General features: G+C 51.7%; 1 protein-coding gene across 7 annotated transcripts in view; it reads left to right on the top strand.

Annotated features, from left to right (window-relative positions):
• CAMTA1 (calmodulin binding transcription activator 1) overlaps nt 1–13616 on the top strand; it is a 375445-nt gene that overhangs the window by 17102 nt on the left and 344727 nt on the right. For 5 of the 7 annotated variants that reach the window (XM_040533948.1, XM_040533944.1, XM_040533945.1 and 2 more), the window contains exon 3: nt 13472–13590. In XM_040533948.1, coding sequence (XP_040389882.1) covers nt 13472–13590 — 119 coding nt within the window. Of the gene's footprint in view, nt 1–1166; nt 1311–13471; nt 13591–13616 lie in introns of those variants that run through there. The other 2 variants (XM_040533949.1, XM_040533943.1) reach the window with 1 other exon arrangement.

Genomic DNA, 13616 nt, shown 5'->3' with positions numbered 1-13616 from the left:
AGCAGAACGGGCGGAGAGGTGCAGGTGGGCAGCAGCTACCACGCGCTGATCGCAAACGCTGCGCAGCTCCTGAAAACCCCTGAGCCTGGGGCGTCCGAGGGTGCTTCGCCTGCTCCGCAGACGCCTCAGCTTTTAGCTTCCGATTTAAAAGTTAAAAATCCCTCGTTTTGGTCGAGCCTCGGCCCCTCGGTGCGTTCGGCCGGGCCGGGCTGCGGGCACGGCGGGGCCGGTGCTGCTCGTCCGGGTCGGCCCCGCTCCGCCTTCAGGACGCGGCACGGTCCGCAGCTCTCGGCCCGGCGCTGGGCCGCGCCCCCGGGGCTGGGCCGTGCCCGGCAGCGCCCCGCGAGGCCCGGCAGCGGCCGGGCTCTCCGGTACGGCGGGCCGCCGGCCTGCCCTGCGGGGGGCCGTGAGGGCGGAGGAGCCGAGGGGAGCCCGGCCCCGCTCCGCCGGGGGACGGGGGCGGCGCTGCCTCGCCAGCGGCACGGCGCGGCCCGCGCTGCTCCGGGAGGACGGGGCGGCCGCTCCCATGCCGCGGCCCCGGCCCCCCCCGCCCGCCCGCCCGCCCGGTGCCGGCCCGGGGAGGGGCCGCGGCCCCCGGCCGGCCTCGGGGGCGCCTCCCGAGGGCGGGGCGGGGCGGGGCTGGGCGGGGATTGGCGGAGCCGCCGCCCGCCGCGCCAATCCGCGCCTTTGTTTAGGGTTGCGGGCCGCGGGGGGGCGGCGCCCCCGGGCCGCCCGCAGCCAATGGGCGGCGCCGGGGCCGCGGGGCCCTCCGCCGCCCGGCTCGCGCCCCATTGGCCCCGCGCGCCGCCACTCCGGCGGCGGCCGCTGCTCGTTGGCCGCCGGCGCCCGCGGGGCCGTGCGTCAGCCGCCGGGCCCCGCTCCCCGCGCGCCGCGGTTGGCTCCGGCGGCCGTCGCTCGCGCGGGGCCGCTCCGCGAGTGGCCGCCGCGGCCGTCGGTCACGCGCCGCGCCCCGCCCCCCTCGTTCCGCCGGCGCGGCCGGCGAGTGGCTGCGGCGCGTGTCACTGAGGCGCTGCCGCGCGCCCATTGGCGGGCCGCGCCGTCGCTCGCGCCCGGCCCCTCCGCCCGCCCGCCCCCCGGCCGCCGCCATTGGCCGCCGCGGCTGTCAGCGCGCCGGCTCCCCCAATGGGCGGCGCGGGCTGGGCGCCGTGCGCGCGGGGGGCCCGGCCCGGCGGCGGCGGCGGCGGCGGCGGCGGGAGGAGGCGGCGGCGCGCGCCTGGGTCCCGGCGGCGAGGAGGCGGAGGAGGATGTGGCGCGCGGAGGGGAAATGGCTGCCGAGAACAAGCCGGAAGGTGAGAGCGCCGCCGGGCCGCCCGCCGCCCGGCCCGCCCGCCCGCCGCCGGGCCTCCCGCGCCGCCCCCCGCCGCGGCCCCCGCCGCGCAGCCACGGCTCGGGCGGCAGCGGGCGCCCCCGCGGGGCCGGGCGGCGGCGGGCGGCGGCGGGCGGCCATGTGCGGCGGGCCGGGCAGGCCGCGTGGCGGCCGGGCCGAGCCGAGCCGGGCCGGGCCGGGCACGCCTCCCGCCGCCCGCCGGCACGTGCCCGCCGCCGCCAACATGGAGGCTGCCGCGGCCCGGCCGGCGCGGGGCGGGCGGCGCAGGGCGCGGCGCTCCGGGCCGCCGCCGCCGCTCGGGGTCGCGCCGCGCCGGGCCGGGCCGGGCCGGGCCGGGCCTGCCCGCGCCGCCTCCGGTGCGCGCCGTGCCCGCCGCCTGCCCCCCCCCTCCCGCCTTCTTCCCTCCCGCCGGCCGCGCACGTGCCCCGCGGGCGCGCGCCGGTCACGAGCCGGGCGCCTCCGCCGCGGTCCCCTCGCGCCCGGGGCCTCCGCGGCCGGGCAGAGCCGGGCCGGGCTCGGCCCCCGAGGGGCGGCCCCACAGGCCCCGGCCCGGCCGGCGGCGGCGCGCCGAGGTGAGCGGGGGCCGTGGCGGCGGGCACGGCTCGCCCGACCCGGCGGGGCCGCCCCGAGCGTCCGCGGGAGCCGCAGCGCCCAACTCGGGCCGAAAGTTGGCGGCGGCGCGGAGCGGGGCCGGGGCCGGCGCTCGGCGCTGCCGCCCGCGAGGGGGTAGCGCTGCTCCGCCGGTGCCGGGCCGCGGCGCTCGGGGGCAGGCGGCGGGGCCCGGCGGGCGGCACGGGGGTGCCGGGCCCCGGGGGCTCGGGCGGCGGCGGGGCCGCTCCCCCGGGGCTGCGCCTCCTTCCCCCCGTTTTTTTTTTTTTTAACCCGAGGCAGGGCCGCCCCGGCCGGGCCCCTTGGCCGCCCGCAGGCCTCCCGTCGCTGCCCTGGGGGGGCTCCCGGGGCTGCCCCGGGCCCGCGGGCCGGGTCCCGCTGCGCGGCGCTGGGCACCCGGCCCCCCGCAGCCCCCGGGCCGTCAGGAGGCAGGTGAGTGCCGGCCGTGCCAGTACCGCGGTGACGCCGGCGCGGGGCTGTTGTCACCCGCTGGAGCAAGCGTTTATTTGCCTGCTTCCAACCCGTCTGCGCTTTTTACCAGGAATCCCCTTCTCAGGATAGGAGTTATGGCTCCGCCTCTTTCTATGAATTTTCACTCAAAGTATTTTTGGGATTTCCTTTTTTGGTCTGCTTTTTCTAATGGAGGAGCTGTGGATCGCATGCCGTGACCGCCTTGGGTTTGGTTTTTGCATGTACTCTGTCCAGCACGATGAAACTTCAGTGCTGTACAGAAATACAGGTTTTAAATAGTAGTGGTGGTTATGAGCATGTTGTCAGCTTCATCTTTTATTAATCTTCTTGGTGCTTCCAGATTCATTAGTTCTATCTTTCCTGTGGTCTGGAGAGCCCTGGGCTTCATTCTTTCCTCATTTACGTTGAGAAAAATGATTAACTCCGCTGAAGTAGTGAAATGCCAACTGGATAAATCTGGTGGAAATGAGAAACGAATTAGTTTCTATCTTAACTTCGTAGTTAACTGTGAAATTTTAGTTGCCACCAAAAGCACACCCAGGTTTGATTTCTCTTTATTTTGGGCTTTCTGTGCTAATGCGCAATGACTTTTTCTATGTAAAGCACAGCTGTTGTATATTCAGTCATATGCAGATGAAGCCATGGCTTTGGAGTCCTGCAGATGAGCACTCCTTGACTTGAAAGGTAATTTGACCTTTACGCTTGTTATTTAATGCAACTTTTATTGTGTTCCTTAGGGATAATTCATTTTTGGTACTCTGCTGAAGTTTTTTTGTTTCTTGAAGCATTGGGACCTCATTTGCTCCTCTAACGCAGTGCTGTGTGCGAGCTGCTGGCAAAGGGACCCTTATGGGCAGCATTTAAACGTGCCAAGGCTGCTGTTGGGGCCAGGTGTTTGACTTAGCTAACTAACAGCTGGGTCCCTTCTCTGGACCGGCGTAGGACACAGGAGCGAGGAGCCTTCCACAGGCCAGCTCCCCAGCAGCGCCCGCTTTCCCTGTCGTACGCGCAGAGCAGAGCTCCGTGGGGTGACCCAGTTCCGTGGTGTGTCGGGGCACGAGCCGTTCATCCCTCGGACTTAAACTCTGCCAGCCAGAACGTTAAATGGGAAGGGTGTTAAAGCGTGGGTCAAGACAAGTGCGTCAGCAGTAATACTGATGCTTGAGGAGAGGATGTAATTTGCTTTATGGTTTTTTTGAATATTCTAAACAAAAAGCTTGCAGGTTAGTTGTATGGAATAACCCTGCTTTTGTTTGGGGAGCAATCTGTTTCGATCCGGCCACCGTGGTACAGTAAAAACGAGCCTTGTGGACTGCGACAGCCTGTTCTGCAGACCTTGTCGGTCTTTGAGTTTCCCTGTCACGCTCCAGTCAGCAACTCTGGTGTAGGGCTGGCAGCAGAAAAACCTCTGTAGGTGCGAGTTCGCAGGGAGCCTGTGACCTCCGCGCCTAACGCAGGAGGGGTCTCCACGTCTTGGGGGGCTCGGGTGGGTTCCTGCTTTGGTCTCCTTGGGCAGGCCAGCATCGGCCCCAATGGCTGAAAGCTCCTCGTGCTCCTTGCGGCAGTGGTTTTGTGGCTTCTGCAGTTCTCGTTGTGTTCCGTGTCTCTGAACTTAAACGGGAACCTGAACCGAGCCTGGGAGATGCCATCTCAGCGGGTGTGACGGGCTCTGGACTCGGGGCAAGTGGTCCTCTTCGAAAAAAGCGGGGGGCAGAAAAAGTTTGAATTGAGAAGAACCCAAAGAGAGAGAGAACCTTCTTTTAAATTTCTGTTTATTCTAATCAACCAATATCTGAAACTATTAACTTCAAGATAAAATAGAATAGTGCCCTTGTGCTCAAACTGTGCATCTGGCTCAGGAGCTGTCCCTTTTATTTGTTATGCCTGCTAAGTTTGTAGACGGTTGTTGAATTTCCTGTCTGTTACTTCAGGCTGGGTCGATAAACGGGTAAGTCGTTAGGTGGAATTTCTCCCAGTCATTCCCATGTGAGCTGGAAGAACTAAAAAGGTGTTTCCACAAGAATGCCTGCAATGGTCCCAGGATGATTTGAGTTTTAACGTGCTTGAGTGAATGTGCACGTGGAGGATGAAGAAGCAGTATGGGCGTTGGGTTTGTGCTGATAGTGTTTTGGTCGGGATGCTTGAGACGCGGGATCTGAATCGTCATTTTCTCTGGTGATTTGGCGTTTCTGCCTGGTGTTTGCTGTGGAGCGATTTCTCGGGGTGTTAGCGCTTCTGTGCAAAATCCTGCCCTCTTGGTGCCTGTCTGGTCCATCACTTACTTGGAGCTGACTGCCGACACGTGTGTTAAACCGGGGCTCTTCCCCTGACCGCCTCGTTTGGGGAGGAGGAAGGCAGCGCTGCGGTGGGTGAATTTTGTGCCCTTGTGCAGAACTTTGTGCCCGTGTCTGAAATTGCCGTGGTCGACCACGGGTAATTATCGCTCCACTCGCTGGCTGCGATTGGCACCAGACTGAAGATTATAAAATTAAACATCCATTTTCCTATGGAAGTTTTGGTCGTGTTGCTCTCGTTATTTATTTAGTTTTTAATATAGCGGAGCACGAGGTTTTAGGGCATTAGCTGTGCAGTTAGCTGGATCTGCCATTTTGCCGTAGCTTGCCTGGGGAAGTTCCCACCTTCCACAAACCTGTGGTTTTTTCTCCAAGCATATGGGGGGAGTAAATGGGGATTTTGGCAGCTGTTCAGGTTTCCTTGTTGATACGAACAATAAGGAATTAAGCTTCAGATATTATTGAGTACTTAACTGTTTGGGAAACGTACCTTTTGAAAACAAAGCATTCTCAGTTTTGTTGTCAGCGATTATTTACTTCCCTCTGTGGAAGCGTTGCATAACGTTTTTCCTTAAACGAGTCTTGGCTCACCATAAACGTGATGGATCGTGGATTTTGTGCCTCGCTGGCCGTGCTGCTGTCTTTCTCGGTCAGGTTTGACTGTCGCGGTGAAGAAGCAGAGTTTGACTCTCAGGTTAGTGCACTCTTTTATCTCAGAATTTTTGCCGAATTTCAGCCGTTTAAATTTTACCAGCATTTCTGTTGTCAAGGGCCTTTTACTGAAGTCATAAACCCATACAGAGGGTCTGGGAACCGGCAGCGTGGTTTCAGAAAGCTGCCTTCATTTTTTGAAGCAGCAGGAGCTGTGTGTGTGTTTGAGGCCTTTTTTTTTTTTTTTTTTTTGAGTAGTAGTGGCATTGTAACTGTTTTATGTGCAAGATTTTTGATGTAAAGTGTGGGTCTTGTGTAAAGCTGGAGTTTTCTAATCCTAGTCTACAGCTGTCATTTTCAGTGGTTTTCCCAAACATTTTTACTCCAAGTTTTTGGAGGGGGCTTATTTGCGTGGTGTTTCCTAACTACTGCCGTGGGAAGGTTTCTTACAGATGTTGTAACTTAGAATTAATTCGCTGTATCAGGAAACAGTGGAAGTGCTATGTAAAAGTAAGGTTAAATCAGATGTTTTCAGAACTTACCAAGACTGGGCGCTAACTTTAGTGATATTTTTAAAAGCTTCTTCTCAAACTTCCAGTCTTTTCAAGAGCTGCTTGGAAGGGTGTGCGTTACTGAAGGAGGAGATGAAGAAGGAAGGGGGAAGAGCTATCCCAATTCTCTGCCCGGGCAGCCTTCAGAAAGAGGGAACTGGAATGTGACCTTCCTTTTTTAGTGTCCCTTCTGTCTCCGCTTCAATAAACCAAATATATCTGCAGGGAAAAAAACTTCCACGGAGTGAAATGAGGCTAGTGGAGTGCGTTGTGGAAGGCAGCGCCTCGTTAATTAAAACGCGGTGCTTCCAGCAGCTTCTTGCGTTTTCGGTGTTTCCCGGCTTCCCTCTTCCACACCTTGCTGAGATGTTTTCTCCCACTTTTTTTCCCCTCGCTTTGTCTTGTCTTCATCTTCTGTAGCTTGCTGAACCCCTTTGGCCCTGTGTTGTATTTAACCTGCCTTTTAACCCCAGCAGGATTTAGAACAGGAACGCCTAGAGGTGCTGGCTTCTCTATTAACCCCTCCTTTTGGGGCAGTGCTGAAGGTTCCCACTTCCCCAGGGAGCACGGGGTGCGCAGAGGAGCAGTCCCTGCCCTGGGCGAGCAGGAGCTAAGTGGCAGCACTGGGGTGCTCCCGTCACTGCCGGCCACGGAGAGCTCGACGTCCTCCTGCTCTTGTCACGCTGTCAGACCGAAGGGTTTTGTTTTTTTCCTGCCAGCTCTCCAGATACCTTTTCAAACCCAAAGACTGAAACTGTTCATAGTTAAAATAAATAATTAAAAAAAATGCGTGAATGGTGCTGCCATAGTGTGTAGAGTCAGAGTAGCTCTGCTGCTGTGAAAGTGGAGTCACAGATGGGTTTTTATAGAAATAGAATTGCAAAATTTGAAAAGGATAAATGACAAAATGTTAATTACTGTGAAACCAGAAGCCAGCTCTGATGCAGTATTATAGTTGATTGAAGTTGGAGGGGTTTGCAATTTTTTTTTCAATTTTACCATCTCTCCTTTATTGTCTTATCTGTAGAAGTCAGTGTAGTGACAGTTTGCTACAGCAAAAGTAATTAATTTCACTAACTGTAGCCGATAATTTGGGACTCATGGAAAATTTGTGGTAACATTCAGAAAGTTCGTAGCATTAAAAAACTAAAAATTGGTGGTTTGTTTTTGCTAGGCTTGATTAAAAATACCCATTTCTTCATTGTTTCATTGCAGTTGAATCTGATGTAATCTTAGTGAAGACCAGGGAACGAAGGAATCGATGACAGGTCTCAAACAAACGAGTTGTTGGCTGCGGCAAGTGTTGGTCTGTCTGTTCTGTTGTACTTGTCATGTTTAAAAGCAACACTCTGAAAGTCATGCATAAACATGTTCGTGAAATGCAGGAAAAAAAATAAAGTAGATGCACCATTTTTACACTCCTAAAGTTTGGTTTCCAAATAAAGGTACGTCTGTGTACCTTCCGGGTTTAACCAAATTCTCCTTTGTCTTGTACGTTTAGCAGGGGGATTTACCCCTTGCCCTTGTGGCTGACATGGGAGGAAAAAAGGTGGAGCTTGTGGAATAGAGGTGGCCGTTTCTGTTGGTTCAGGGAGATGCACTTCTGAGTGCAATAGCAAAGCTGAGCTTGGTGATAAATGTACAGCCTAAGAAATAAATAGCTAATTGTGTAAGCCAGACCTCCTCGATCAGAGCGGAGGCTTTCATTAAGGATTGTGCCATCAACTCTTCCCCAAAACGCACCATTTGCAGTTTTATATAACTATGTTGTTTAAATTGAATTCAGCTATAAAGCATCAAGGAACTTTGCTATGTGAAAAGGATAAAATGACTTACAAAGCGTACATTGTTGTGGGGAGAACCAGGGCTACAGTATGCAGCGGCGGGTTTTTAGCTGTAATTGTATTTCTTACAGTTTTAGAACGGTTCACGGAGCTTGTCATAGCATCAAAGTATTTATCAAAAATATTCCAAGGAACTGGGTTAGATCCAATAACTTACTAGAGAAAAATTATTTCATTGTTCGTCCTTGATACTCTACCATTTGTGTTATTTCTTCCTAATCCTTTCTGGTTTTCCTCGTTGTGCCTGGTTTTCCCCGCAGGAAGCAGTTGGAGCTGGACACGCGCTGCTGTGCGCGCGTTCCCCTTCTCTTGCCCCTGTTTCACTGGTTGTGCCTTTCCTTCCACCCTCCCCTCAGCCCCCAGGCCTCCTCCGAGCCTGCCTGTCCTCGGCGAGGGCAGCGTAACGGAGGCGATCCAGCGGCCGCACGTCCCTTTGCTTGGCAAGCGCCCGGGCCGAGCGCTGGAGCCCCGCGGAGCCCTGCCTCGCCGCGGCACTGGAGGGCTGGACTTGGTTGTATCGCCTTGACGGACAGTTAGAAATCTGGTTTTGTTGCCAAGAGATCTGCAAATGTAATCGTCCAAATATTTCTAGAAAACAGACCAAAAGCTGTTGATTTTGACTATATTGCTGCTTGTTTACTGATTGAAACTGCCAGGAGCAAAGTTCAACTATTCCCTGCAGTATGTCCGTCCCGCAGATACTTGACTGGGGACGATTCTTCAGATTTCATTCTGCCAGACTGAATTTATTGGTTTTGGCTGTGTCCAGAAATCAGCAAGTAAAAGAATATAGACTGAATGTGGGACCTGAAGGGGACTTTAAACGTCCACCCACACCCTGGGACTCAGCGGATATCAGTGTCAACCAGCACGTGGGGTAGGAGCATGCAAAATAATTACATTGATTTCTTTCGAACAAATACAGATATTTTAACTCTTATTCTTGTCTTTTTCTTCCCATATCATCTTTTGAAAAGCGAGTGAAAACTCAAAAGCTGTTGGAAGAACAGTGTTTTTTTGGGTTTTGCTTGTTTTGTTTTCCGTAAAGGGGAGGAGCTTCAGAAAAGCCACTAGGATGAGAAATGCAGCTTGGGAGGAAGGACAGTGGAGTTCATGCTTGGCTTCAGACCTTGGTACAATCGCATCTGAACTTTCTTAAATAAGGCTCGCGTTTGTTGTTTTCCTTCTGAGGAGGAGCTGCGTGGGTTCGTACTGCGTTTTGTCGGGGACTGGATGACTTCAAGTAGCCTGTGTTTGCTGTGCTTGTGTGGGTACCAGTTCTGAACACTGTTTACTTGGTTCTGCCGCTTAAGAAGCTGTAAGCAGCCAAATGGCATATTCTTACTCATGTTCGTATTATTCTCATTCTCTTGATGGCCTCCCATTCCATTTCTGTAGCTGATGCTGACAGTGTAGTTTTAACTGTTTGTTTTACACAAAAACACCTGTTGGTAACACTTAGATACCTTTTACCTCTTCTGTGAGGTAGTCTAGCAAATGGCTAACACTGAAGTTATTACTTCATAAAAATGAGTTTATAAAACTTCTATTTGTGATTTTATGAGCTTATTCTTTATATTTATATCCCGAATAGAACTGTCTGCAAATCAGCATTTGATCAACACCCATTCAGACATTTCTGTATTCCCCAATTATAAGTTATATTGATAAACTGTGGTAGTCAAATGGTTTAGAGAAGTAAATTCACCTTCTGGATCACAGAAAATTTAAGAACCAGTTAAAAAAAGAAAAGGGGGGAGATGTTTGGAAAGCAGGGGTGGAACAGAGGCTCACTGTGATTTGCTGTTGTGCACTTTAAAGTTTTATGGCCCATGTTGCATCCCCTGGGAGGATAAAGTGCAAGGAGCATGAACAAACCCATAAAATTACGAAGGGTTTATGTGGTATAATTAATATGGAACTTTCTATGAACTTTATAATAGTTGTACTTTCTTAATTTCACATGATTTTTGTCTCACTAATGAGTAATCTTGAAGACTGCTAATGGAACTTAAATTTTGGATTTTCATACTGAATTACAACGAGATACGTTACACTGAAATAAGGCAGCCTACATAGCTTCCTTATTGTAATTTTCCAAATCAGCTGTGCATGCCATGGGAGGCATTTTTGAGCTGCGGCCAGCTTTACACTAAAAAAAAAAATCATGTCGATAGAGCTTTACTGGCAAATCCTTCTTGTGCAAGTGCAGCTTTGCTTGCAAAAGCACTTCTTATTGACACTGGGTGGGTTTCCAGATCACAATGTCATAAGTCACATCCATAGCGAAAATCATACTAGGGTGAAAGTTCAGGTACAAATCTGGCTTGCATTTCCACAGGAAAATCAAATAAGCATTGTGAAATTGCAAATTCCTTTTTTTTTTTTTTTTAAACTACAGAGGAAAATTTAGTCCTGAGTAAATGTACACTATTCCCTCTGGGATCTAATGGTTGCTCTGTAATTCAGATGTGAATAGGGTTGATTCATATTCCTCCAGCTTCATCCTAAGACTACATGGTAGCAGGGTGGCTACATCAGGCTGACTAGAAATGTTGGATTTGTTTCAAACCCAAACTTTTTTTTTTTTTGCTCCACCTCCCTAAAGATTGACATGTTTTAGTTGAAAGGATTGCGTTTGTGAGGAACAAGAGTAGCAAGGTGATGTTTGGAAGAATTTGAACTCTGAAAAGTCAACGTTGGCGATCTGCGGGTGCAAAACGCTTTCTGAAGAAGGAAGCTGAATCACTGGAGTGGAGGTCCGGGGGTGACCAAGTCTGCCAACACCAGTGGGCGCAGCTGGGGGAAAATTCTTGTCTTTTGTGCCAAGCTTTGCCGTTTTATCTGCGTAGACTATCCTCCATTTGGAAATAGAAGCACTTCCAAGTAGTACATCTCTATATTCAAAGTCCAAGAAATAAAATTGTAGTAGATAAGCGCAGAAGAACCATTTTCAGGTTTAGGATTGTCATGAATGATTCCACTGGATGGAAAGGCAACTGACTTCTAAAGCAAGTGTGCGAGCATCATTTGGGGTGATGCACTTTCTCGTTCAATCTTCATAGCTAGTTGGTCAGTTCCATCATTTTTCGAGGTCAGACCTGTTTCGGAGGTGATCAGATTTAGCATTCACTGCGCGTTACAGAATTGTGTGCGTTTCTGACCATGCTGCTGGACGATCCTCTGGCAGAAAGGCAGACGCCCCCATGTTAGACCCTCTAACATCAGGGAAGGTGACAGTTGTTTCAGTGTTGGGCCTTTTTTTTTTTTTTTTTTGAAATGTCATTATTAAATGCAGAAAGGGGGGGCATACGCAAGATGCAGTCACATTACAGGGTGATGAGAAGTACCTTCCATTGCTGCAGTAATACAAAGGTACGGGCTACTGACGATGCGAGTTGGAAGGTTTAAAGCTAGCAAGTTCTGGTAACTTACACCAAAACCTTTTTAAGGGATCTATCCATAGGCACTTTCTGGATTATTAATGCCGATAACTGATGACAGTGGGAGAAAGTAAAATGAGCTGAATAACTGTAGGTCTGCCAGCCTTGCAGAATGAACGAATGATGTAGGACTTGCCTGATACGGAGGTGAGGGGAAGTTACGCAGTTAATGGCAATTAAAATGTGCCTGTGGAAAATAAGCTGATGAGATGCAACTGTGGGTGTCGTTTGACCGATAAAAGCAATAACGTGTGATGCAAAATACTTTGCCTTCTTAATGAATCGAATGTAGTGCAATGCAATATTTTGAATGGAAATGAAAACGATATGAAATTAATATAGGGAATGTTAAGCAGGTACCAGCTAAACTGGATGGCAGACCTGAATGCAAGTGCGACCTGCTGGCGGATCGCCGTGCTGGTGGGGCCCCGCCAGCTTCTGTTCTTGGCCCCACGTGAGCTGGTGTGCTCGTAGCCCCACGGGTCGCCAGGTGCGTGGACACTTGGCGGGCAGCGGGACGCGATGGCGTGACAGGCACGTGCGCAGGACATCGGGAGAAAGTCACGGCCACGAAGCCCTGTCGAGTGATGCGTGACACCGGAGGCAGGGCTGCGAGGAGCCGGCAGAGGAAGCGTCCTGTGGTGGAGCCGTGGTCGGCTCCTGTCCAGCCGCTGCTCTGCTCCGGCACGGCCCTGCCGGCCCTCGGTGTCTGCCCACGGCCTCGCCTGGTGCCGTGAGACGGCGTGCCCGGCGCTGCCTGACCCTCCTGCGTGCCGCCGGCCATCCCCGTGCGGCTGGGCTAACGCGGTGGCACAGTGAAGTTCCCAGCAGCTCACCGAACGTGCGGTGCTCATAATTACAGGACAGCTCACGTTTATCCTGCACATCGCTGCTTATCTTGTAAACTCATCTGCTGCGCTTGCACGAGTAGTTGATTTAACAGCATGTATATTGTTGAACTCGACACATCCAGGACTATAATCAAGCTTTAAAAACACTAGGGATGTTTAGCTACTAGTTTGTGTTCTTAGTCGGCTTTCTAACGTGATTGCAGCACAGATTCGCTTTTGTTTGCTACAGGTCACAGCAAATTTCAATGTTGTACGTAATTACACAGGAGTTTTATCGTGAAACTGGCATCTGCTCAATGGCATAAAATGATGAGGTGTTAAAGGAAAAAGTTAATATTCCAAATGTGAAATTACTATGAGTTAATTTTGTAGGGTGAAATCTGGCTGAGGAAGTCTGTGTGTAAGAGATTCTGGGCAGTGGTATGCAAGAAGCGTGAGAATAGCAGAGGAAAGCGAGGGAGGCTTTAGAAGGAGAGCTGATAAAAGTTTTGTGTAGTAGCTTGTACAGCTTGGATGTCTTGTCCTGCTGTTGTGTTTCCCTTTTCAGCAGGGACTGATTTAGTCCATAAACACACCTCGTTTATGTATGTCCCGAATCTCCAGGTGCTGCTTGAAGTATGGTAAAGAAACGTAATGATGTTGGTGCTTCTGGGACTTCTGCCAGGCTGTTGTTGGGGCTTTGGGTTTTTTGGGGGTCTCTTTATTTTTAAGGGACATCAGTGCACCTTCCATCTACCTTTAGCACCAAAAAAGAATGATTTTGTATTCTTCAGTATTTCTGCTATTGAGACACCTGAGTGTAGTGAGGCAGGAAGATTTCCATCCTTCTGCCTCACTCATTTTGAGGAACTACATTCACTTTCTGAGCTGTCGTGGAAAGGAAAGTAACTTGTTTTCAAGCAGGGTACAGTGCGTTATAGAGTTTTAAATGAACTAATAGACCTTCAGTTGCATTTCTGCTGCAGCTTGACAAAATTATAGCAGGTACAAGAGCTCCGTGGTTATTTACTTGCAAATCCTGTCTAGTGTGAACTTCATTTACGACTTTCCTGGCAGGTCATACTGCTGTGGTCACAGCTTCTATAATGTTTTGTTGTTATTGCTTGTAAAAAAAGTCTCACAGAGGGAAATAATAAGCTAAAATAGTCACAGGTAAGCACACACACACGTGCTTGTGCACAAATCCATCACAGCTATTCCCTTCGCAACCGTACAGAATTAAACAGTATTTTTATTTCTGAAATAAAGGTGGAATTTCAGCAGAAGGCTGTATTCTTATTTGCAATGGCACATTACCTGCTATTTGACAAGTGAACTGCTAGATTTCCAAGTTGTGTTGTAACTAGGATCTGCTAACAGAAATCACCTCTTCTCTTTCGTATATATCATGTGTGTTCTCCTCTTTCTAGATGATCATGGGAACAGCAATGGCAGTCATGTAAAAATCTTTTTACCGAAGAAGCTGCTTGAATGTCTACCAAAATGTTCAAGTTTACCGAAGGAGAGGCACCGCTGGAACACTAATGAGGTAGTTAAATCTGCTACTCTTAAACA

This window comes from Cygnus olor, chromosome 21 (genome assembly GCF_009769625.2).
Source record: "Cygnus olor isolate bCygOlo1 chromosome 21, bCygOlo1.pri.v2, whole genome shotgun sequence".
NCBI classification, from domain to species: Eukaryota; Metazoa; Chordata; class Aves; order Anseriformes; family Anatidae; genus Cygnus; species Cygnus olor.
Note: the sequence above shows the minus strand (reverse complement) of the source record. Positions and strands in the feature narration are given on the sequence as shown.